The 26,651-nt window shown below is 42.1% G+C and overlaps 1 protein-coding gene across 2 annotated transcripts; it reads left to right on the top strand.

Moving 5' to 3' along the window:
* Nucleotides 1-930: 930 nt before the first annotated feature.
* Nucleotides 931-22,687, top strand: plekha8 (pleckstrin homology domain containing, family A (phosphoinositide binding specific) member 8). Of its 2 annotated transcripts, none has more exons than XM_080744818.1 (13): nucleotides 931-1,057; nucleotides 1,750-1,866; nucleotides 2,190-2,345; nucleotides 2,630-2,751; nucleotides 4,686-4,844; nucleotides 7,662-7,702; nucleotides 8,463-8,608; nucleotides 12,091-12,493; nucleotides 15,033-15,118; nucleotides 17,624-17,682; nucleotides 18,864-19,065; nucleotides 19,554-19,615; nucleotides 22,202-22,687. In XM_080744818.1, exons 1-13 carry the CDS (start codon nucleotides 1,018-1,020, stop codon nucleotides 22,397-22,399), a joined length of 1,791 nt encoding a protein of 596 aa, XP_080600944.1. In that variant the 5' UTR covers nucleotides 931-1,017; the 3' UTR covers nucleotides 22,400-22,687. The 2 variants fall into 2 exon arrangements, with proteins under 2 accessions (XP_080600944.1, XP_080600945.1); XM_080744819.1 differs by having other exon boundaries at nucleotides 18,867-19,065.
* The last annotated feature ends 3,964 nt before the right edge of the window (nucleotides 22,688-26,651 follow it).

A 26,651-nucleotide genomic window follows, 5' to 3' on the forward strand; every position in this document is an offset into this window, starting at 1 on the left:
CCGGACGATGGGACGCAAACCGAAAAGAATCCCTGCTGTGACGTGACAAGTGCAGTGTTGCCATGTCCGGTTATTATAAGAAACTTGCGGGTTGCGGTTTTTGGGTTGCTTTAATGGGGTTTATTCCCCCAGTGTTTCTCAAATATTTTCAAGTCAAGGAAGGACGGAGGACCCCTAAACTAACATGCATTTTTCTGCAGAGCCTCCTTCCATCTGAAAATATTTTATATCAGCAGGGTAGGGACCCCCTGCCCCCTGCCACACCCATAAAATATTTGTGTTGTTAAAATGTTTAAAGAATATACCAAATTGGTAACTTTTATGAAAGTAGCAGATCTTATCGACGTAACAAATGTGTGGTTCTCAAAGTGGATTTGCACACTCTCCTAATTAAATTAACATTGATTTTACAATTTAAATTGGGGTCTCAGAGATAGAAATGCCATTAAATGGGGGTCCAAGCCTAAGGGCTCGCTTCTTCTGGGCTTGTTTTCACATTTTTCTTGTTTTTTAGATATTTTGTTACTGCATTGTGTTCTATCCGTCATTCAATACGAGTTAAAGAGAAGAATCTCAAAGGAAATAAACTTTGCATTGACCTCATATCAGAGAACTGTAGGCCTACTGTCATGAAACTGTACCCTTTCCTATGCAAAACTTCTAATAAATAATTCAATCAATCAATCAATCAATCAATCAATCAATCAATCAAAACCAAGGTTCCTTGTTTCTCTCTCAAAGCCTGGCAACACCAGACAAGTGGGAGGAGCTGTGTGATGATCCTCTCTCGTGATGGAGGGCGATTCACCAACAACTTTACGCACGTTACGCGTCGTAGGCCAGATGTAAAGACGGCAACGTTACTCCGTAAAGACTTTTTCCACTTGGAGCCAGACCGATGGAGTGAGTGAGTCTGTGCTCCTCTGATCAGCTGTGGGCATCTGATCTGATTATTATGAGAAAACAACACACAACAACACAAGTAATGAACCACGGCAGCGCATAAACCTACACACCATGGAGGGCATTCTACACAAGTGGACTAATTACATAAGTGGTAGGTGTTGTTGTGTCTTTACTGATCATTGTTTCTGTGTGTAATAGTCATCATTGTGTTGAGTTTGTAATACGCTAGGCTATCTAGCTAACGAGTAACGAGGGTGAATAGCTAGCCTTACAGCAAATAAAAGCCTGGATTGAAATGATGGAAAGTCAAGTTAAGACTCCGTGTCCGCGTGTCGTGTTGTGATGTAAGTTGTTAGATGCTAGTTCAAATATAGCCTGTATAGCATTAGCTATAGCTGCACCACCACCACCTGTCAACCAGCCAAGAAGATAATCCCAAGTTACTTTGGTTGCTGCTAACCCTAACGCCCGTAATGTTGCTGTACATCTTGGTTTAGGTGCTCTTATATCAGTGTGTGTGTGTGTGTGTGTGTGTGTGTGTGTGTGTGTGTGTGTGTGTGTGTGTGTGTGTGTGTGTGTGTGTGTGTGATACAATAAGAATAAAGTGTGTCATGTGAATGTGTGGATTAATGTGGGTTATAAATGCCATGGTTATAAAGTGTGTGTGTGTGTGTGTGTGTGTGTGTGTGTGTGTGTGTGTGTGTCTGTATTCTCTGTAAATATCCAGTATGTCTTAAAATGCTTACTATGTATATGTATTCCATGATACACAGTGTTTTCTGTGTATGGAATGTGACAACGTGCGACCATAGAAATGACCCCTCTGGTGACTGTCTGTCTCAGGTTGGCAGCCTCGTTGGTTTGTCCTGGACGGAGGGACCCTGTCCTACTATGACTCTCAGGAAGACGCCTGGAAAGGATGCAAGGGCAGCATTAAGATTTCAGTCTGTGAAATTCAAGGTTGGTCAGTTCCTTGGGCAGTTTTTCTATTTAGACCTTTAAACCACTGTCTCTCAAACTTTGAAATGTGAAGGTCTCCCCTTAACTTTGACAGTGTACAAGTGGACCCAAATGGACCCCGACACTTGTACACTGTCTGACCACTGCTTTAAACCGTGTCTTCGTGCCAATAATGAAAGTACAAAAACATCATGCTCAAATACTGTATACTGCATGGTAACTATTCCTTGACAATGTTCCAAATGCTACAGTATATTAAATAAGGGGTTTGGTTTCCTTCTTCTTACTGTTTCCTCACCCGCTGTTATGTACTTTTTTTACAGTTAATTCATCAGACTTTACGCGAGTTGACCTGACCATCCCAGGGGAGCAGTATTTCTACCTGCGAGCCATCAACGCAGCAGAGAGGCAGAAATGGCTGGTGGCTCTGGGAACGGCCAAGGCCTGCCTTACAGACAACCGCACAAAAAGAGAGAAAGGTAACGTGATAGCTTTGGATACTGTTGACATAACAGCAGTTTCGACTTTCACACAGCTGATTACTTGTACGCTCTGTGGCCCGTATTCATTTAAAAACAAAATGCAATTTCTCTGGCCTTGTCTCAATTGAGGTTCTAGCCCTTTTTTTAAGCTCATGTTTTATTTTGTGTGGTTTGATTCAATCTTTCTTTAATAATATAAATCCCTTCCTGATGTAAATGCTTATTGCCTTTTTGCCAATGCTTTGTAACTTATTCCTCCTGTTATTCTTTGCCCAAACCAGAGATCCAGGAGAACACAGAAGCACTGAAAACTAAGATGTCTGAACTAAGATTGTACTGCGACCTTCTCCTCCAACAAGTAAACAAGATCAAGGACAGCGACGAGCTGGAGGACTCCGCAGAGGTGAGACAGGGGTTGAGCTTTTGAAATAAGAGACGCGTTTCATTGATGTGGCGATGAACTGCAGCCGGACAGGGGCCACCTGATCACCTGTAAACTGTGACTCGTCACATTGAAAAGTGCTGCTGCCTGAAAGACGGGGGCTTATTTCAGGCATCCAGCAAACCGTTTGGCGTCGCCGATGCATTTTTAAAACCAGTTGACTTTCAGGTCAGACCTGCTTGACGTCAGCTGATTTAGTTGCACACTGCTGAATGAATGACATCCCGTCAGTGTCTATTTATACCCGACACAGGGCCCAGATATTCAGGTGAATGTTTTATGTGTCAACTCAGTGGTAGGGCCGTCAACTGACTTACTGTATTTGTGTGTTATTATTGTATCGTCACTGTAGGCTAGAAACGAGCTATCTCAATTTTCAACTTTTTTGTTTAAAAAAATAATAAATCAGTGCTATTGAAGAAAAAAGCGCTTCTAACTAAGCCTCCTAACTCCATTAAATCCTCAAACTGTCAGTTGGAGTTTGGTGGTTTGTCAGAATGACAAAGTCAGATGGAGAAAAAAAAGCCAATCTCCACTTGATATATGATGATTGACGGCCTTGATCTGTAGGGGAGAACATGCAAGACATCAACAATTAATGTTCAGGAACAACCAGATTGAGAGGTTACAGTTTAGTTCAGTCAGGAACAGGAACACGGTCGCCATGTATTGCAACACGTGGATATTGTCACTGTCGGGCAGAAATCTTGTATCTCCAAGTTTCAAATTTGTAAAAAAGCCCTGCTTCACCATACAAGACTGTCGCACAGAACTAGTGAAAATAGCAGTACGAGGCGTTGTGTGCTTGTCTGATGATACAGTTGCATGTATCATACTGATGATACAGTATGATACATGCAACTATCTGACCATGTATAAAGTCACCATAACTTTGATGAGGCACAGAGGCAGTATTGTGTTGTCCTTAACTCATACCCTGCCAAGCCCGAGGAACCCGAGAATTTTGGGATGTCCCTCCCTGCCACGCCCGAGGAACCCGAGAATGGCCGCCATTTTGAAAAAAAAAAAAATCATTTTTTTTTTTTTTTTTTTTGGACCCCAAAAACGTTAGTAGGCATGATAGCGATCGCGAAATTGCTTGTTTAACCCCCATACAACCCCCATACAACTCAGGTAGCAGACCTCCAAGCTCACAACAGTGTAAAACATAGTGGCTGCTATCTCATGAATGCCTGAACGGATTTCCATTCGGATTCTTTTGTTTGAAAGCTGTGAGCAATGTGGACACACGTGGTGCATTATCTAGGCATGGGTGTGCATGATCCGTGCACTATGAATTACATGGAAGTCTATGGAGACAGTTTGGCAGGATTGGAGTACGAAGGTATTGTTAAATGGCAGCAAATGAGTTAAAAACATACAGTATACCAGTATATATTTTATTCATTTCATGAAAAGTTAATATTTTAGATTTTCTGCCCAACAGCAGAGCTATGCTGTTTTCTTTTGTTCCTTTTCCTCTGCAAAAAGAGTGGAAAGATGTTGTTCTTCAACGTCTGTAAATATCAACCATACCTCTATGGTACAAACATGGAAAGCTCCGTGGCGTACCGTGAATGGCGTTCTCATCAAGAGCCCATGGTAAAGTGAAACGGCAGTGAGCCTCGATGGAGTCTAGCCTAATATGTTGAAAAAGTTATGTGCGGGCCAACCCGCACATAACGTAGAGGAACTATGCATTCCGACATAATTAACGTATGTCCTCTCTCACCCAAAACGTACACAAAATCAAACGTACGGAACTATAAACTGCCCTTTAATCCCCTGACTTTTCTCCAGCGTTGAAGACAGTCGGCGGCAGTAGCCGTGCTCACCATTTGAATATTTATTTTTGTATGTGTATTTAACATTTCTGTGGGTTATTCTTCTTCCAGACGGATGTGGACAGTGGAAACATGGTGAAGTCCACGTGCACCACGTTTCTGAAGACCCTGGAGGAGTGCATGCAGATAGCCAACCGCACCTTTAACACAGACACCGTAAAGCAGAGCCCCCCCGGCTCTCCTCCAGTGGCAGCCATCAAACCACAGAAGGTATATTCCTTTATACCATTAAGACCTGGAATTATTTGATACCTTAGCTATTGAAAAATAGCAGATATACAAGCTCACAGCGCGGCACAGAGTGCCGTGCTGCGAGCTTGTATTTTTTGAAAAACCGTGAAAATATTTGCAAATCTTCTGTAACTCAAATCTCTGCTTCTGGGGTCCTTGGAACAACATATTTTGATATTGGGGTCCGCAGGCCAAATACATGTAATTTTGGGGGTCCTTGACATGAAAAAGTTTGAGAACCACTGATTTATAAGAAGGATTTTGGAAGACATTTATAGAATCGGGTCAAAAATATTCGAAGACTTGCACAAATTCTCATAATTTTTCAAAAATATCAGGTCTCTGTGGATGTAGTAGTGCTGACCAAAACATATCTGGTGGGGTTTCTATATTTTAACCACATTAACCCTGTTCGTGGTGAGCTTGGCCATTTTTACCACGTGCCACTGGTGTATGATGGAAGCATACATTGGGACTTAACACTACAGTGTCCTTGAACGGTGTGAAAAATCCAGTAGAGACATTACAAATATCTTTTCAGGGAAAAGGGCCAAGAAGACCTCGTCCTTATCTCTCCATTGTTTCCTTACTAATCATAATGTTCCCCGCAAGTGCTAAAACAGAGCAAGATAAGAGAGGATGGTTTAAAATCAATACATAATAACCTTTATATAAAAATACATGAAGGTACATTCTCGTTAATTTCGAATAAAGTTTGAATATAAATGTTGCACAAATGCAATAAATGTAGCGCCATGTTAGTTCATGCAGGACACAGAAGTCATACAGTATGTCCCGGCTGTGATCAGTTGACAGCCTGCATATCAAATCCGTGTTGCTAATCACTAATGCACCAATCACGGCCCGTTCTCACAACAAGGCAGTCCATTTACTGTAAACATGACTCCATATGAGTGGCATAAAGATAGGGACGTCCACACAATACATGAGAGTCACATCAAGAATCAGTTCCCACAAGTCCTCTGGTGGGCCTGTTTTGAACGCATTAGGGAAGGGATAATTAATGTTGAGACCGTCATTGTTGTGAAATAAACCCAGACAGACACGAAGCAGAAGGGTCTTTGGCACCCTTGCTGTGTTTTGAGGAAGGTTTTGAACAAATATCCCTTTAGTCTTAGCTTATTGTTTTAATCTTTGCTCATTTTAAGCCTTTTAACTTTTGTTTTTTCTCTTAACAAGTGCTAAACAAGTCTGATGTATTATTTATTTCTCAACATTGACCGTCTCACCATTAATTATAGAGCTTATCCCACAGCTACTACTAGAAATTAATCAATTAATGCAAAAAATATTGAATTGCTTACGTTGAAGAAAACTGTACTTTAGATTATTCCAGGTACAATATTTATATACAGTAGCACATCGACATGTGTATGCAGTTACAGTTAACATATATCTTAAAAGGAAACGCAAACTTTGGCGATATTTTGGTGTGAACAGCCATGGTTAACTTGAAGAACAAGCTCAGTGGCTTTGTGGTTCGAGTGTTTCCTCCCTGAGACTGTGAGGTCAGGGTTCATACTGTATCTCAGGCAGAGACTAGTCAATAGTCATACCATAGAAATGGTTCCCAATGCCTCCCTGCTTAGCATTCAGAAACAAGGGTTGGACCAGGGGTAAGTCCCTGTGAGTGTGACCAGCTATCTTCATGTCCAGGGGGTGTACACAGTACCTGTACATCAAGCTGCCTTACGCTACGGAAACAGGAGACAGGCTGGCTGGGCTACTTAGCCTGGTTAATGAGCGCACTGTGGTTGTTTATTGCTTTAAAAGGTCTTGCCTTTTAAAAATCCACCAAAAATGGTCTGTTCTGCTGCTCTATTTATTACTCTGTTGCACTGGTGGTGTTTACTGCTATTGTCCTGGAACTGAACAGAAGCTCCATGATCCGGAAATTGCAGTGAGATAATCGGATAAACTGTATAGCGTCGTTGTCAGGTGGAAACCTTTTATGTCCAAAACCTTCCTTTTTTAAACTTTTTGTCTCCACCAGCCGAAGGCTGAGGGAGAGTATGTTTTCCCCTCCGTCCGTCCGTCCGTCCGTCCGTCCGTCCGTCCGTGCGTCCGTCCGTCCGTCTGTCCGTGCGTGCGTGCGTGCGTCCGTGCGTCCTCGCAGTTTGTGAGCAGCTAATCTCAGTCACCGTTGGCCCGATCGCTGCCAAACTGAGCACACACACTCCCTGGATACCAATCTAGAACCTCTGCCCCACATTTTTCAAATCAGCCTCATGGTGGCGCTATAACACGCCGATTTGTGTGGCCTGGTTGTTACCAGCTAATCTCCGGCGCCGTTGGCCCGATCGCTGCCAAACTGAGCACACACACTCCCTGGATGCTAATTCAGAACCTCCGCCCCACATTTTTTAAATCAGCCTCATGGTGGCGCTATAACAGGCTGATTTGTGTGGCCTGGTGGAGACCTGTGCTCGGAAGAGCACTGCTTCTAGTTTATTCTAAAAACCTTTTAAAGTAGTGAAAATAGCCGATCTACAAGCACACAACGCCTCGCACCGCGAGGCGTTGTGTGCTTGTCAATCTGCTATTTTCACTAGTTTTGTGCGACAGTCTTGTATGGTGAAGCAGGGCTTTACTTTACGAAAAAACATACAAATTTGAAACTTGGAGATACAAGGTTTCTGCCCGCCAGTGACGATATCCATGTGTTGCAAATACATGGCGACCGTATTCCTGTTCCTGACTGAACTAAACTGTAACCTCTCAATCTGGTTGTTCCTGAACACTAATTGTTGATGTCTTGCGTGTTCTCCCCCACAGATCAAGCCCGTCAATCATTTGAATCAGAGCACTGGAGAAAAGTAGGTTGCTTCGTGGTCTATAATGCTACTCTTTTGTTGCACCCTGCTGCCTCAGGCCTCAGCCTCACACATTAGATCATCTTCTGACGGCAACAATATGGCCCAGTGTTCCTCACATCACCCAACACACTGACAAAGAGAGTCTCAAATATCTACTCAAATGTTAAATTCATGATGTAAGGAGTTAACCATTTTCAACCCGGGCATCTCTACTTTGGGCATGCCATTGACAAAAAGTAAATTGAAAATGGCAGATCTACAAGCTTACTACCGATTACAATAGGACGTGTTGTGAGCTTGTAGGATGTTGTTTGGTTTTGTCTTAAGACAAAGTATGTGCGTATATATTTAGGCAACTTGTATAAATAGCACAAATGGAAAGTGGTCTATTCTGAATAATGACACATAATGCATGTGCTGTGTGCATGTATACATGATAAGCATTGAGAGTTAACCACTTAAACCCTTTAGTCTTAGTGAAAAAGACTTGAATTACAGCTGTACTCGGACCGTTTCTTCTGTCTACAGACTCTACACCAAATCTCTTTGCCAGGAAATGGTTGGTTTGAGCTTGTAGAACGTCTATTTTTGGCCAAAGTTCCCCCCTGGAATAGGCGTACTTAGGTTCAAGTGGTTAATATAACAACATAGCATTGCTTAGGCAAGTTCTTGGGGCAGTGTGTGGTCCACACTGCTAGAGCTGCACCTAAAAAAAATGCACCATCACAGCTGTCTGGAAGTAACTGCAACTTATTTTCAGACGGAGAGAATCGGGTGAAATCTCAGGGGGATCCATAGCACATGACAGCAGCCAGAGCCTAGACTCTGGTGCGGAGGGACCAGACGAACCTGACGGACCAAATAACACCCCAGCCCCCCCACAGAAGAACCAGCTGTCGCTCACAGGTCAGCGTTTAGCTTCCATTTCGGCTGCAGGCTCCTTGAACCAGAGACCATTACTGCATTCCAGAAAGGAAAAATACACTCGCCTTCAGGGAACAAACCACAGACACAAATGAGACCTGACGTGCGTGTGTGCGTGCGTGCGTGCGTGCGTTTGAAATGATGTGGATAGATTAATGTATTTTAGAGGGTGAACAATGATGGATGCCCAGGTGCATTATCGCATTACCCTCAGCATTAATTTAATCAACCGAACTTGCATGCCGGGCAACAAAAATGGCAGCCGTGGAGAGGGAGAATGCACGTTCTCCGCCAATCCGTTGAGTTTTTCTTTTTTACTCATTTTGAACCACAGAATTATGCTCAAATGTAACATGATATGGTAAAACGATCATCAGGGCTGAAAGTAAGTAGTCGACACACAGATCCAATTTGCATCCATACAGAACTCTGTTTCTGGTGGAAAAGTATTTTTCGGGGGATTCCAGAAAGTGCTGAGTCAGTGTGTAATGTACAGTTACTGCCATAAACAGGAAGCCAACACAATGCTGCAGGGAGGCCAGAGGACCACACGAACCCTAATCTCTCAAGACAGACTCTGATAGCTATTAAATGAAGAGGAACAAACAGAGAGGGTGTTCCCTTTTATTTGACGACGGTTAGCCAGATTGCATGAACCCTAGTGTCCCTATGAAAATTTCTCAGCAACTTCCTGGTGCTGACGTCATTTTAGAAGGGGAAACTATAACAGAAATAGCTGGACTTAAAGCCAACAAATCATTATTTCGAACAGTAAAGTAAATTATAATGCTTTGTGCCTTTTACTATCTTGTGTTCTTGATCATGCTAGCCGTATTTTATACTTTACTATTCGGAAATTGCATTACATTTGCGATTTCTGTGTTAACTCTATGGGCTTTTAGTAGGTTTTCCCCTTCAAAACGTGACTTCAGCACCAGGGGGATGCTGAGTGGGCGGGCCGTGAATAGGGCTAATTCTGGGCATGTCATAAATAGGCAAACATTCTGCAAACATTGAGTGAAAATGGAAGCAGAGAGCTTCTAGATTAGCTATTTCCCCCAAGTATAGATCCCATTCCCTGGAGAATCCTGGTCAATTCTTATTATTTCGACATTTAGAGAACTGCTAACGGTGTACTTGGAGCCTAAGGAGTATTTATTGAGTTGTAGATCAAATGCCTGTTGGCCACATTGAGACACTGATGTGTGTGTGGGTGGGTGGGTGGGTGGGTGGGGTGGGGGGGGATGATATTTAGAGAACAAAATGACGTAACCGTCTGCAGATATCGTTTTTATGGTGTGGCACCGAAGGGACACACCATAATCTGTCTTGAGACAGATTAATCTGTTTTGAGAGATTACACACCTAGTACCTTGCTGTCCATAACACGTACAGATTGCACAGGGAAGTTATTAGGCCGTAATTAGACCCGGTCTTGTTTTGCGATAACATTATCTTGTCATATTTGAATAAATGACAGTGTAGATGACATGTCATGCCACGTGTCTTTTTGCATAGTGAACAAAGCAGCAGATTTTGGGGGTTCCTGTTTGGAGTACCGCTCTAGCATATGCACCGAGTCAGATGATGATGACAAGCCCAGTGATGTCTTTGCATTTCAACTGAGGCTGATAATAAACATCTAGCCAAATGATATAGCCAGATAGTAATGGTGTTTTCATCAGATTCAAACCAGACACATTGAAAGAGAAAGTTAGGACACTCTTTGATCTTGCCACAATGCGATTACATGTGTCAGGGGTGCTTCATCAACAACACTCATTATGAGGTTTCAACGTTGGAATTGTATAGTAGTGTTTGGAAGGCTCTGTGACAAGCGTTACTTCCACATTCTTCTTATGTTTGTTATCTCTGAGCAGGGGCGTCACAAGGGGTAGGAAAGTGGGACTGAGTTACTAGGGCCCAAGGTGGTGGAGGGGCCTTAACTATTTTATACTTTAGCTATTGAAAAATAGCAGATATACAAGCTCACGGCGCGGCACCGAGTGCCGCGCTGTGAGCTTGTAGATCTGCTATTTTTGAAAAGTTGTGGAAAATGTGTGCAAATCTTTGAATATAATGTATTTTTTAAGCGAACATTTGTAACTCAAATTTTGCTTCTGGGGGGTCCCTGAAACTCAATATTTGAGATGGGGGGTCCGTGGCCAAATACATACCATTTTGGGGGTCCTTCACATGAAAAGGTTTGAGCTCCACTGACATCGAAACATAGGTTTTAAAAAAAAAAAACCTTAGAAGGATTTGAAATATTCAAAGATTTTCATGATTTTTCAAAAATAGCAGATCTACAAGCTCGCAGCGCGGCACTCGGTGCCGCGCTGTGAGCTTGTATATCTGCTATTTTTCAATAGTTAAAGCACAGGGGCCCCACAGTGAATCCTTGTACCCAGGGCCCAGAATTTGGTGCCACACCCCTGTCTCTGAGCACACCTAAACAAATTCGGTTGGGAATTCGGGTGGGAGGTGAGAATAGTCACTGCATGCGCAGTATGCGCACCTACGGGCTGTGTGTGGCACCTGTCAGCGGGGATTGTTGGGCGGCAGAAGTGGGATGAAGGCTCTGCGTTAGGGGTGGGCGTCTTTGATGATGGCTGGAGAGGGCCACTATATTTCCACACTCACTCCAGAGGGTCACATTGCATATTGCTACGATCTACTTTGTCATTCTAGTATAAATTGTAACAGCTGAAATCGATAATATATCACTATTCCAATCCTCACTGGCAGGTGAGTCAGTAGGATACAACGGCAGTGACAACACAGAAGATGTGTGCGGGGAGGAATGAATTGGTATAATGACTAAATTGAGGAGAAAACGGGGGTCTACAAATAATTTTCTACTCTTAAAAAAAGAAGTTGGTTTTGGAAATAAATTATTGAATATTACATGAAAATGTCTACGTTTACATTGGAAGTCTATGGGGGTGTTGTACGTCTTCAAAAAAAGTGGAAAGAGGAGCACTCGTCAGCGTAGTTCAAATGTATAATATTCTAGGGTGCACGCCACGGTTCGGGTAAACATAATGTAGAACTTTAAGGCAAGGACACCAGCACTCACTTTAGAAGGAATTCTTCAAGATTTATTGAAGGCTTTCCCCCCCAGCAGCTGCTGTTGTAAGTCTCTCTCAATAACTCTGGTTCTACTTCTAACCTGTTGGGCGAAATCCTTTAGCCGTTGCCTTAAACCTGGCAGGCATTGACGAATATTGTATCGTATAGTTTGCATGTTTATCAATTAAAAAAAGAAAAGAAAAAATAATTAAGCTCTATTTGTGTGTGTGTGTGTGTGTGTGTGTGTGTGTGTGTGTGTGTGTGTGTGTGTGTGTGTGTGTGTGTGTGTGTGTGTGTGTGTGTGTGTGTGTGTGTGTGTGTGTGTGTGTGTGTGTGTGTGTGTGTGTGTGTGTGTGTGTGTGTGTGCGTGTGCGCGCGTCTGCACCATCCAGACTCCATCAGCACCATCAGCGGCACCAGCTCAATCCCAGAAGAGGTGGCTGAAAGCGCTCCTCCTCCCCACGTGACCCAGAACACCCCTGAGACCACCGAACACACCGACCAAGGAACAGGAGGCGAGGAGGAGGAAGAAGAGGAGAATGACGCCGATGACGAAGAGGAGAAGGAGCAGAAGCACACGACGGACCAAAGCCAAGAGAAGGAGGAGGAAGGCCACAAAGAGCCAGGGAGCCTCGCCGCCGCGTCTCCTCCAGACCAACAGGAAGAATACGTCCCTGCCGGTTCCAGAGACGAGGTCCAGCCAGAGGAAGAGCTTCCTCCTTCCCAGGATGCAGTGCAGCAGGAAGAGGAAGAGGGCGAGCAGGTGGATACCTTCTTCAGCACAATGAGCCACAGGTACGGCAACACGCCTCAGGAGGGTCACATCCTTTAGGAGGACACGTTGTGGTGGCTTTAGAAACGTTGACCGGCTGTGACATTTCAGCTGTAGACAGTTAAAGGACAACTTTTTTTACAACAAGGGTTCATATTTTAGGTTGTAATTAGAGAAAAGAAAGGATGAGTGTTAAAATGTTTTCATTTACTCTACTGCTTTCTATCGTTTTAGCCATTTTAACTATGTTGATTTCAGTGGTTGGGGGGCATGCATGCAAGTGGCTAAATATGTATTTTTAGACACAATAAGCCCATTCCCAAGATGCTCCGCAATCTTTCATGGGCAGATGTGACTTATGGTTGCTAGTAGTGTTACTGTAAACAGTAATAAAGAAATTGCCTGATTATTGTCTAAAAAGACACATTTAGTCACTTGCATGCCCCCACCCTCTGAAATCAAAATCGCTAAAATGGCTACAACGTACATTTTAATACTCATCTTTTCTCTTCTCTAATTAAATCTAAAATATGAACCCTTGTTGTAAAAACAAAGTTGTCCTTAACCACTTGAACCCTCCTAGCCTCCCTATTCTGTGGGGAGAACATTTGCTCACCATGTGTCGCTAAGAGATTTGGTGCTGAAGGAGTGGACCAAGTAGAGAGAGCAGAGCCTGGTCAACTACAAGTATTAGTTTTCCAAGCATTTAGGGTTCAAGTGGTTAATACCACTTCAGAATCAATTGGGTTTGTACTAGGGGTTGACCGATAATAATCCTTTTGTCAGGGTCACTACCAAATGTTCGATTGTCGATCTGTTGTACCGTTATTTAATTGCGGTAGATATAAATCTTTCAAAATGCATTTGAATGAACATAAATTAATAATTTAGTTTAATATTATCTTCTCTCAAACATACTGTACAGCACTTGAATTAAACTTTATGGAATTTAGTTTCAAAGTGCATGGAGTAGGCACTAAACTAGTCACACGATTGAGCCCGATTGAACTCATAAAAGGGAAGAATTTAAAGGCCAGCTTATCACCATATAATATAGAACAGGTGTGAACAGATCTTACAGTATGTGAATTGTACTGTTGTCTGTGGGAGCCAGGCCTAAAGGTGCCAGTCGCCACCATTACGTGTTTGTCAAAAAGTAGCTACTTTGCACAAGTCTGTATGAATCTATGAACAACTATAAAATATTGTTATTTATATAATAACAATCCATTTGAAGATGTTAAAATGAGTGTTTTTATATTAGTGTGTTTTCTCTTGATCACATGACACGTACAGAGATGCCCTCTTCTGACATTTGGGTCTGTAAAGTTTCTTTGTTACCCTTATGCTCTTTCTTTGAAATATTTATTCATTTTTTTTAAATATATATATATATTCTGTTATGGACAAGAATTGCTGGAATGACTAATAAGGCTTAGTAGGTTTGATAAACCAGTGTTAAAAGTGCAAGGCAAAGAAAGTGAAACGTTACCCTTTAGGTTTTAGTTAACCTATATCTTTACTCTCCTATCCAGTGTTATAACTCCTCCTGACAAGTGCAGCTATGATGAAACAAGCTCATATTTGTAGGTCAGAGGGACAGGATTGTGTGTACATGGTTTGTGTATTCCCACTGTCCAGCTCTAGACCACCACCAGTAGTAGCTAGAGATGGGACAATATGAACATTTCATGTCACTATTATTGTGACCAAAGAAATTGCCATTTTAAGATATTATCGCGATAATCTAAATATCCCCAACATCCATAATCCTGGGGCAGAACGTTTGACAAAAAAGAAATGATCTACAAGCTCTCACCGCGTCGCAACGCAAAGCGTTGTGAGCTTGTAGGTCGTCTATTTTTTTGGTAAAGAGATTTGGTAGAGAGTGAAAAACAGACTGTATCAAGTACGTTAATTCCAGTTCCGTTTCACCTATTAGGGTTTAAATGGTAGATATGTAGCTCGGCAAATAAAAGGTGAATTGATCCCAGTGCATGACGGAGGATAATTTCACGATAAATTTCAATTCACCACGATATAGGGGTGGGCGATATGGAAAAGTGGAGACCTTGCCATTTGAAACTTTGAGAACTACTGATTTAGACCAAAATGCATGTTTAAATTGAATTCTGCAATGAATCTCAGTCTGTATTAATGATTAAACAGGATTTTTTACAAGGCTCCCTCAATTGTATCACGGTATATACGATACCTCTGAAAAGGCATATCGTGGAGACATTGTATCATCTCAACGATAATTATCACTATATCGCCCACCCCTACCACGATACTATTATTTTTAGTGTTTTTTTTATTCACAATAAACAATATTAACGATTATTGTCCCGTCCCTAGTAGTAGCCTAATAATCTCAGGTACTGACAGGCAATTCAAACTGCAGCACTCTGTGTGTGAATCGTTTGTATGGCTTGGTTTTGTATGTAACCTGTTGTTTTTAATTCATTTTGGTTTGATCAAATAAAAAAAATGTTGAACTGGTTGGACCTTTCTCTAATCTATGACATTGTTGGGATTCTGTGTTACTTTTCTTTATCATAGATTTAGTGATATAAGACTCATCGAGGACAATGGTATCCCCACACAAGAGTTTTTGGACTCATGCTATGCAATAGTACCAGTATTGGGTAGGATACAAGTCACTTTCAGTCTCTCCTGTCTTTGTCCCGCCTCTCTCTCTCTCTCTCATTCTGCATGATAGTCGCTGTCAGTCAGAAACCTTGTATCTCCATGTTTAATTTTTCTTTCTGTTCATAAATTCCCTAATTTATGCTTCATCGCAAAAAATACCCGATATACACACTTATATAAGGCGTCGGATTGTGAGCTTGTATATCGGCTATTTTTGCAATTTGGGAAAACATTTCTGATGTACCTTAAGCCATAATGACCAAGGGCCTGACCCATACTCCACTTTTAGAGCTAAATATTGTATGTCTTTTTAGACATAATAAGCCCATTCCCAAGATGCACCGGAATCTTTCATGCCACTTGTACGCATGCCACCCACTCACTGATATCAAAATTGATAAAATTGCTAAAACGGTAGAAAGCAGTAAATGAAAACATTTTCTTTTCACTAATTACAATCTAAAATATGAACGCTTGTTGTAAAAAGTTGTCCTTTAAGCGGTTTTATAACTACTTAAACAATGAAAAGTATTAACAAGTAAAAATAACTACTGAAAAGACAGGTTCTTCTTTCCATTACCCGAAAAATCTAACGGTTTTTGACAGGACAGTATACAAGGTTTCCAGGCCAACAGCGACAATCCTATCCATCTGCATTCAATCATTTTTCTCATCCACTAATACTCATGGTTCTCATCTGCATCTCATGGTGTATAATAATACAGTATATGCAGTGAACTATCTGGTCTGCACAGGGTCTGAACCCTGGGACTGCAGACGAGAACCACAGCTTTCTAATCCGTAACTAATGGGAAGCTAATGAAAGCCATGCTTAATAAATGGAGACATCATCCTGCAATCGTGTAGCGTATGCTAGCATGCTGGCATGTTCTCTCCTTCATGCCGTGGCCACCGCCTTGACCCGTCTGTCTCGCCTCCTCATTTAACCTCTTCTGTGCTTGCATGGCCGCCCATTTTTCCCCTCTGCATCTGAAACCATGTCCTTTTCTCTCACTGTGTTTCATGTGTCATTGTTTGTGTGTCGTCGGTCACTCGTTGACATCGTGATGTGTGTCATGTTTAGGCTGCGTCGCCTCAGGCTCTGTGATTCAGCTGGAATGTACACGGACAATATTTTTAGGCCTAGAATTATTGAATGCTTTAACCAGTGAAAATAGCAGATATACAAGCTCACAGCGCAGCACCGAGTGCCGCGCTGCGAGCTTGTAGATCTACTATTTTTGAAAAGGTCGTAAAAATGTGTGCAAATCTTTGAATATATGTATTTTCAAAGCAAACGTTTGTAACTCAAATTTTGCTTCTGGGTGGTCCCTGGAACTAGATATTTTGAGATGGGGGTCCATGGCCAAATAAATATCATTTTGGGGGTCCTTCACATGAAAAGGTTTGAGAACCACTGACATAGTAGTCTCTCAAGAACAGACTAACTGAGCTCCAGGACCTTTTCTTTGACGATGGCTGGCCAGATTGCTGACATAGAAACATAGGTTTTTTCCAAAAACCTTTGAAGGATTCAAAAGACGCTTATAGAATCGGGTCAAAATTCTCATTTTCACATTTTTTTAAAAATAGCAGCGCTGTGAGCTTGTATTTCTGCTATCTTTCAATAGTTAAAGCATTCAATCATTTTAGGCCTAAATGACATAGTTCAATGTTGAAAATGGGTGGTTCTCCACTTTAACCTGCAAATCAAGCTGCATTGTTAACACGTGTCACTCATTTATCAGACAGATCGGTGTCTTCGCTGCATTTCTCTCCACTGTTTATCCCCACCTCAGTCACATGTTTTAATCTGCTCCTAAATCATTACATTGCTGTTTAATAATTCTCATTACGGTGGGTTTGTTTTAGGGATTTTCCATTTTCCTCAAATCACCTCCTCCTGATGCTAGCTAAAATGTTCATGTTTGTTCTGTTTGTTTGGTTCAGACTAATAATAATACAATAATCATTATAATAGTACAATAACCACATACAATGGATAGATTGATGCTTTAATTGAGTGGTTCTCAACCTTCTCAGGCCACAATCCCCCAAATAATCATATTTTCACTGATGAGCACTAAGAGTTGAGGCATTACATCTTGTATAACACGCTTCTATTGTGAAACTGGCAGATTTACATGCTCATAAGTGAGCATGTAGATCAGCTATTTTCACAATTTCTGCCTCTAATATTTGACAATTTGGCCAATGTTTAATTTGTCATTTTAGAGGTATTAAAAGGTCCTTAAATTGGCACTTTAGACTTAAACTATATGTTGGTTTGTTTACTGTTGAGTGAGAAAACAATGTTTCACATTAAGTTAATCATCTGGGGACCCCTCAAAATGATTTGGGGGTCCCGACCCACAGGTTGAGAACCACTGCTTTAATTGCTCCTTGTGGAGAATCTACAAAGGTAGCTGAAAATAGGACACATGGATATCTAGTGCTAAATAAACCACAGACCAATGACCAAGGACTCCCTCTCTCTTCAGACAAGCTGGGCTCCACAGTGTTTGCACCGGTTAAAATGGATTTTGTTGGAAACATCAAGGTAAGTGTGAAATGTAAAAAAATAAATAAAAAAATAAATAATCTAGAATATTGTTGTGGTATGAAACCTACCAGACCATTCATTTAACTTCCCTCACCAGGAAACATTAATAGCAGTTCTTTAAATCTCCACCGGGGGGCGATAATGTCTCCTATAGAAAGTGCATGAAGGCCTTGTCTTTTCAAATATAGCTGCATGTTTACAATTGTAATAATGTAGTAATAATCAAAGCCAAGGGATAATAGTGATGTTTTTTTTTTTCCTATAATTTTTTTATCCCACGATTTTGCAACCCATTTTCACCCAGTGCCAATTGCCTATGTAATCCTGGGCTCTGCTCTCCCTCTGCCACGCCTGGGGAGACAACGGACTGACCTCATGCTTCCTTCAATGCATGAGTAGTCCAAGTTGTTTCTTTTCACCTGACAGGGGGGATTTCCCCGGGATGGACGTAGCGCGTGGAAGGAACACGTTATTCCAACCAGTTCCTTTCCCCTCCATCAAGCGCCCCAGCTGGCCAGGGGGAGGCATTATTGAGACCAGGATTACTGCATGTTTTTGTGAGGGTATCAACCCTAGGAGACACGGGGAGAACATGCAAACTCCACACAGAAAGGCCCTATCGCCGACCCCATCTAGGGTGTGGGCGCTGATGACGCGGAGGGAGAAACACGCCCCCAGCACCCACAGCGTCCCCCGGCGGGAATCGAACCTAGGACCTTCTAGCTGTGAGGCGAAGCACTAACAACTGTGCCACCGTGCCCCCAATAGTGATGTTTTTGAGTAAATTCTTTTTTAAAAGTATTCTGATAACGGTCCTTTCAGTTCTTAGTGAGCTGAGAATGTATTTTCAGTATGAGTTCTCTCCTGACTGGATGAAAACACTTGACTGCTATCAAAATATAAGTATAGAGCAGAGTATAGAGTATTTTATTTAACACTTATTTGAACAACAAATAGCAGATCTACAAGCTCGCAGCACGCTGTGAGCTTGTATATCTGCTATTTATCAATAGTTAAAGCATTAAATAATTCTAGGCCTAAATGGGTTAAACATGGCACCCCTGCTGTAAATTAATTTCAACGAACCCTGTGTGTGTGTGCGCGTGTGGTTGTGTGTTTGTGTGTGTGCGTGTGCGTGTGATCCTACATGACGACATGATGTCAACGTGGCGGTGTAGAAGATTCACCAGAAGCTGGTGTCGTCGTCGGAGAGCTTCCCCACACTGCAGTCCATCGTGCTGCACGAGGTGCGGACCAACGTGTCGCAGGTTCGAAACTCGGCCACCGAGGCCCTGCTGTGGCTCCGGAGGGGCCTCAAGTTCCTCAAGGAGTTCCTGACCGAGGTCCACGTGGGACAGAGGGACATCCAGGGGGCTCTCAGTGAGTAAAACAAACGCTCATTCTTTACATCCAGGGAGCTCTCAGTGAGTAAAACAAACGCTCATTCTTTACATCCAGGGAGGTCTCAGTGAGTAAAACAAACGCTCATTCTTTACATCCATGGAGGTCTCAGTGAGTAAAACAAACGCTCATTCTTTACATCCAGGGGGCTCTCAGTGAGTAAAACAAACGCTATATATATAGGCAGAAACATCTCCATATTTCATCTTTTTATGTTTTTTTTTTTTTTTCAATACTTTGTTGTATTTAACTGTCCAAAAGTAGGGAAAACAGACGATCTACAATCTCACAAAATGTGAGATCGTACTTTTTAAACTTTTCACCTATAATGACCTGCCCAAAACGGGAATGCCCACGCAAAGTGGTTAAGTTACAAACATGCTCTCGTATATTCAAGTTTACAAAAAACAAACTAATGTTATAGACCTCACATTTCCTCACACACTTTGTTCTTTTGCCTCCTGTAGATAACGCTTATGGAAAGACCCTTCGGCAGTACCATGGATGGGTGGTGCGAGGCGTGTTTGCTGTACGTATTCTTTACCTGCTCCACTTCTTTGATGATAACGTGCTCCATGTTTGTTACGGTGTGGTCCTAGGCCTTGCATTCTAGAACAGGGGGTTTGTCTTTTATGTACTGTAAGTATGTATTTACAGAACGTCCCCACAAACACTAGACCAAGGGTCTTCAATGTTTTCAGGCCAAGTACCCCTTAGCTGAGAGGGAGATAAAGTAGGGATCCCCACTACATATTGTATAAAATTGTGTAGCAGTTTCACGGATTTCGTAGATGGATTCATAGACTTGTTTGACAGCACTGTGATCAGTCTATGTTGGATTTGTTTTAATGTTTTTTTTTTAGTTTTAGTTTTTTTTTTAGACAAAAAATTACGATCTACAAGCTCTCGTCTCAACGCCTCGCAGTGCGAGGCATTGAGAGCTTGTAGATCTGCTATTTTTGGCTAAAGCTCTCCTCAGCATAGGGATGCGAGGGTTCAAGTTGTTCATTTAAAATAATTATCCTATCACACAAAGATTTTGGTGGCCCCCATGAAGTAACTCTGAGGACCCCCTGGGGGTCCCGGACCCCCTGTTGAAGACCCTTGCAGTAGACCAATCGCATGTCAGTACGGGCATGTCGTCATGAAACGGAACCACCTTTTTATCATGAAATTCTGAAGTGCCCAATAATGCCTCCCCCTGGCCAGCCGGGGCGCCTGATGGAGGGGAAAGGAACTGGTTGGAATAACGTGTTACTTCCACGCGCTACGTCCAAACCAGGGAAATCTCCACTGTCAGGTGAAAAGAAGCAACTTGGACTCCTCATGCATAGAAGGAAGCATGAGGTCAGTCTGTTGTCTCCCCAGGCGCGGCAGAGAGAGAGCAGAGCCCAGGATTACATAGGCAATTGGCACAATTGGTTACAAAATTGTGGGATAAAAATGTAAAGTAAAAAAAAAATAAACATTCTGAAGTGCCTGCCTGGTAAAGTGAATGTTTTATGACGAGCATGAAAGTTGGGCCGTGGTTGTAAATCTATTGCATGACATGTAAATACTGTAACACTTTACAGAAAATCTGTTGGTTACACCAACACTGTTCCCGTGAAGCACGTTTGTTCTGTGTTGTATTTATGAAGATTGAGGCATAGTTTGCCACCACACTGGGACATGATTAGGGCTGTCACGATTATGACATTTTACATGACGATTAATTGTTACTCAAATAATTGCGATTAACGATTACATTTTTGTCATTGACAATTACCTTTCTGTTTAAATTTTAGGCTTTGAAGTGCACATGGTAGATAGATATGACACATAACCTAAATACAGAAAGAAATTACTTACATTGATAGTGGAAATAACCAATCTACAAGCTCACAGCGCGTCACAATGCAACGCGTTGTGAGCTTGTAGATCTGCTATTTCCACTATTTTTCAACATGGAAACGATTATGACGATTATGAAAAATAATCACGATTATGTCAAATAATCGCGATTAGACGATTATGTAATAATTGTGACCGCCCTAGGCATGACCACACGTAACAAACTTTCTGTGGCCTCATTCACAAACAGCACTGACAGTAACTCACTATTGACCGCTAATGATTGGACAAGGAGGCCACACTGTTATTATTAGAATGTACTAGTTTGTTTGAGTCTTTTTTTTTAGGGATGGGATGATAATCTTGATTAAAAAAAACACAATAATCGTTATCGTGGAGATTTAAATTTATCATGAAATTATGCACTCGGGCCAATTCACCTTTTTCAATTCAATTTACCATTTAAACCCTCTATGATTGGTAAAACGGACTTGGAAATAACGTACTCGATACAGTCTTTTCTGTACCAAATCTCTTTGCCAAAAAAAAGCTGATCAACAAGCCACAATGCGTCGCAACGCGTTGTTCAGAATGGATGTTGGGGATATTTTGATTACCGCGATAATATCGTAAATCGCAATTACTTTGGTCACGATAATCGTGACATGAAATGTTCATATCATCCCTGTAGTGTTTTTTTTCCGATCTGGTGAATCTGCCAGGGTTCCCACGGTCATGAAATTCCTGGAAATATTTCTGGAAGTTTTGGAATTTATCAAGGGTCCTGGAGAAAATAGCTATGCATTGTCTTTGGTTATTGATTTTGTTAATACCTCTGAAATGACAAATTAAACATGGGCCAAATTGTCAAATATTAGAGGCAGAAATTGTGAAAATAGCCGATCTACATGCTCACAATGCCTCGCAACGCGAGGCGTTGTGAGCATGTAGATCGGCTATTTTCACAATAGAACCGTGTTATACAAAATTCCTCAACTCTTAGTGCTCGTCAGGGTGGGGGGTCCCCAGTTAAAACATGATTATTTCAGGGGTCACGGCCTGAAAAGCTTGAGAACCACTGGCATACACTACCTGTCTTTGGGCATTGCGCATAGGAGTAAGCGTCCTGTTATTGAGCTGAATTATTGTTATATAGTCCTGGAAATTGGGTTAAATATTCTGGGAAAGTTTTGGAAAAGTTTTGGAAATTAATTGTTAAAAATATGTGCGAACCCTGATCTGCTTTCATTACGGCTCTCTCTCTCCACGTCCTCTCTGACAGCTGGCCCTGAGAGCCGCCCCCACCTACGAGAGCTTCAGCGCCGCCCTGGTGTCCACGCAGGGCGACGAGCTGAAGGAGGGCTTCGTCAGCGGCATGCACAGAGACCTGGGCGTGTACCTCCCAGCCATGGAGAACCAGCTGGCCATCCTGGACGCCCTCTACGAGGAGTACAACCTGGAGTCCGACGAGGTGGTGTGAGCCTGGTTCTCCCCCCCGCCAACAAAAAAAAAGCAAACTCGGAGGAGAGTGGAGCCCCACTTCCCAAGTGCAAGGATCCCTGAACCCTTGATGAGCCGCTGCGGTGACTCGTCGTCACCGAGGAGGGACAGGAAAGTAGAGCTGGGTCAGTGTGCGAACGCCCGCTGCGAAAAGCATCCTGGGTCCAAAAAGTAGTCTTAAAGCGACGTTCAATGTTGAGATGTTTTCTAGTGCTTCACCAAACTGCGCTGGCAGTAGAAGGGGTGTAGTTAATGAACGACATGTTTTCAGTAGCCCTCTGGGTGGGTGGGTGGGGAATAAGAGGAGCATTAACAATAGGCAGAGGTAATGGTTTGATTAAAACCTGCCTCCGGGGATGTAACTCAAAGGCATTCGTTGGTGAGTTTTTAATCAAGGATTCTTCCCTCTAACGCAGACTCTCCAAACGTTATGGTTTGTTGTGACATTTGTCTTCAGAGCGCAGTTTATCTGGCTTTCATGTACTGTGAGTAGGTACACAAACAGGGCATTCCTATCAAGACACCATGCATCTTTTTTTCCTTTTTTTTCCACCCCCTATTTCTCCCTTTGGCTGAAAAGATTATTTAAAAAGAAACGAGAACTAAGTAAGCACTTTGATGGGACATAGATTGCTACTGGCACATAGCATAATCTGACACAAACCATGTTGGTGGATGATTACTTTGCCCAATAACTATGGGCTGCTTCTTAGATATCCAAATGAAAAGGAAAGGAAAAAACGATAAACGAGTAGAGAAACATAGCAAAGGCAGATGCTTGTATAAAGGCCTACTGCATGATACGATTAAGCAGTTAATAACATCCTATCATGCTCTGTGGCATGATGTATAACAATGCTGAGCGGGTGAATATGAAAAGAGGGTTTATTATTGGGACCTGTATGGATGGCAGGAGCTTCAGTTTGCAAAGACTGTGCAACTGGGCTATTGGTTACAGTATGTTAGAACAGTGACATTTACATGCAACGGGAAAGACATCAGTAAAGAGTTTTGATCAACTGCTTTAGCGCGATATTTAAACAGGTCTTCCTGATCATCACAAAGACAAATCATAGTCGCCGACTCGCCGGTCTACAGAGATGTGTGGGGGGGGGGGGCATCATTTTTGTCATACATCATATTGTCCACAAATTGAGAGAGTGGCGTACACCAAGGCAAGGCAGGTTTATAATGTAAAGTAGTGTACTTTAAAACAACAGGGCAACTCAAAGTGCTTTACCCAAAACATCAACAGCATTAAAGGACAACTTTGTTTTTTTTAACAACAAGGGTTCATGTTTTAGATTGTAATTAAAGAACATAAAAAATGAGAGTTAAAATGTTTTCATTTACTGCTTTTTATCGTTTTAGAGGTTTTTGATTATTTTGATTTCAGTGGCTGGGGGCATGCGTACACTAAATATGTCTTTTTAGACAGAATAAACCCATTCCCAAGATACACCACAATCTTTCATGGGCAGATGTGACTTCTGGGGTTACTGTAAATAGCAATAAAGAAATTGCAGGCTTATTGTGTCTAAAAATACATATTTAGCCACTTGTACGCATGCTCCATGCGTACACATGCCCCCATGTTTTGGTAAGCTAAACGTGCTAAAACGATAGAAAGGAGTAAATGAAAACATTTTAACATCTTTTCTTTTCTCTAATTACAATCTAAAATATGAACACTTGTAAAAAAACAAAGTTGTCCTTTAAGGTGCAAAAGAACCTCACAAACCTCCATAAAAGGCATTGGCAGCAAAAAAAAAAGACCATTGAAATTCTGTCCTGATAGTTTTTCCCTTCCATGTCCCTCAATGTATTGCTTGTCTATTTTTACAGTACTTATATCATGTCATACGCCCAGGGGTCTTCAACCTTGTTCAGGCCCAGGACCCCTGTAGCAGCTCTGAGGACCCCCGAGGGGCCCCGGACCCCTTATTGAAGACCCTTATCTTAAGCTATAGCTCTAGATAGATTATCTGTGGGACCAAGCTGACCTGAGAATGGTGTTGTTGAGATTGAGCTGCCTACCATACACTCATGTACTGACCTGTCTGAGTTCAGAACTCAGTAGCAGCATATTTATTTGGACATCGGCACAAACCAATTCATAGTTGGCTGCGTGTGTGTGTGTGTGTGTGTGTGTGTGTGTGTGTGTGTGTGTGTGTGTGTGTGTGTGTGTGTGTGTGTGTGTGTGTGTGTGTGTGTGTGTGTGTGTGTGTGTGTGTGTGTGTGTGTGTGTGTGTGTGTGTGTGTGTGTGTGTGTGTGTGTGTGTGTGTGTGTGTGTGTGCGTGCCTATTTATTAACTCTTAAATGAAATGGTAAATGTCAACAGTCATACATGTTTGCATCCATAGAGCATGGTTATAAAATGCATGACTAAATTAAACACTATATTCTGCCCTAGATGGAACACCAAGGCCTTGATCTTACTAATGTATTAACCTCTTAGGACCGATATACGATCACGTATGACAAATGGCGAACAAAGCCGATCTGCAAGCTCAGGTCCGACGCGTTGTGAGCTTGTAGATCAGCAAGATCGGCTATTTTCAAACACTTGGAAAGTTTCCCCCAAATAGGGATGCTAGGGTTATTGTGTTTAACAATCGCAAGGGGGGCGATCGTCATACAGTAACGCATCGTTCGCGTCATAACGCATTGCTTCAGTCTCATCTCTCTCCTCCTGTTCTGCACAGTAAACGATAAGTAAACAATGTGAAATGGATGGTCGTTATAACACTTGCAATGACCTCTACGCTCTACATGAATGTCTGCTTTAGTCTTTCCACTCATTTGCTTTTTCCATTTCTACATGTAAGAAAACATTACCAGCTAACTGCTAATCATGTTATGATGCCAATAGACCATATTCACACAGCAGCCATCTTGCCATTAAGACAATGAATTGCCACCCTATGTACTGTAGGTACAGTTCAAACATGTCTGCCAGGTGAATATGGTCAATTCAATGATTAACAAAACATCTGATGGCGACGCTTTGTCAAATTGTAAAGTGTAGCTTATACTTTGTCCCACATTGATGACGCTGACGCTAAGAATGACGTAATTAGATTAAAAATAAATAATTTCAGCGAGTGACACCGTCAGCATGACAAAGTGTAATCTATCTAGATGCCAATTAGACTGAATACAATCACTGAGCCATTCGAACAATGCCAACGTACTCCAACAGTATTCTCCCTCCACAATTCCTTGAGTTTACGGGAACGCCATTATTATTATTATTATTCCATGTACAACAAATGCAGTGGTTCTCAACCGTCCGTCTCTGGATCATTACCACATCCGCGTTTTTTTCAAGCTTTTAAAACATAACATTGTTTTTACATGAATTATTTTTAATGTCATATTACCAGTAATTTCAAAATGTCTTGCCAATTATTTGGGGGCCCACTTGCAACATCCTCACGGCCCACAAGGTTGAGAATCACTGCAGAGTAATGGATTGTTGTCACAAGCGAGGTGGGCTGAAGCCAGGTGTGCAGTAGGCCAATGGTTCTCAACCTTTTCAGGCTGCGACCCCCAAAATAATCATATTTTAACTGGGGACCCCCCACCCTGATGAGCACTAAGAGTTGAGGCATTACATTTTGTATAACACGGTTCTATCGTGAAAATAGCAGATCTACATGCTCACAACGCCTCGCGTTGCGAGGCGTTGTGAGCATGTAGATCGGCACACTTAAACGTTATGTTGGTTTGTTTACTGTTGAGAGAGAGAACAATGTTGCACATTAAGTTAATCATCTGGGGACCCCTCCAAAATCATTTGGGGACCCCCTTGGGGGGTCCCGACCCACAGGTTGAGAACCACTGCAGTAGGCCAATCTCCTGTTGTGTGTTGTTCCCAATGTTAAAGGTGGTGATAAGTGACATTATTTTTGTTAAACTAAGTGTTAATTCGCTCTATTATTCTGATGATTAATCATTGCTATAGAGTCTAGACTAGTCTCCCCATTTCTCCAGTAAACAGAAAATAGAATGTCATGTCGGGATACCAGTTTTATCCAATCAAGAGACAATGACTATAGAGCAGTGTTTCTCAAACTTTCACATTTCAATGTCTGCCCTTAAACTCTGACCGTGTACACAATGGAACCAAATGAACACTGTCAGAGTTACAGACTCGTATGGTCAATTTAGACCCCCTAAAGCAGTGTTTCTCAACCACTGTGCCTGGGGATCTTTGGTGTGCCCCTGA

Source organism: Nannobrachium achirus (assembly GCF_963921795.1).
Source record: "Nannobrachium achirus genome assembly, chromosome: 2".
NCBI classification, from domain to species: Eukaryota; Metazoa; Chordata; class Actinopteri; order Myctophiformes; family Myctophidae; genus Nannobrachium; species Nannobrachium achirus.

Excerpts from the sequence above, each read along its gene's own strand:
- plekha8 (XM_080744818.1), top strand. The coding sequence starts at position 1,018 with ATGGAGGGCATTCTACACAAGTGGACTAATTACATAAGTG. Across the intron at positions 17,683-18,863 it reads ATTTTGTTGGAAACATCAAG|AAGATTCACCAGAAGCTGGT; the intron begins GTAAGTGTGAAA and ends GTGGCGGTGTAG. Across the intron at positions 19,066-19,553 it reads GGACATCCAGGGGGCTCTCA|ATAACGCTTATGGAAAGACC; the intron begins GTGAGTAAAACA and ends TGCCTCCTGTAG.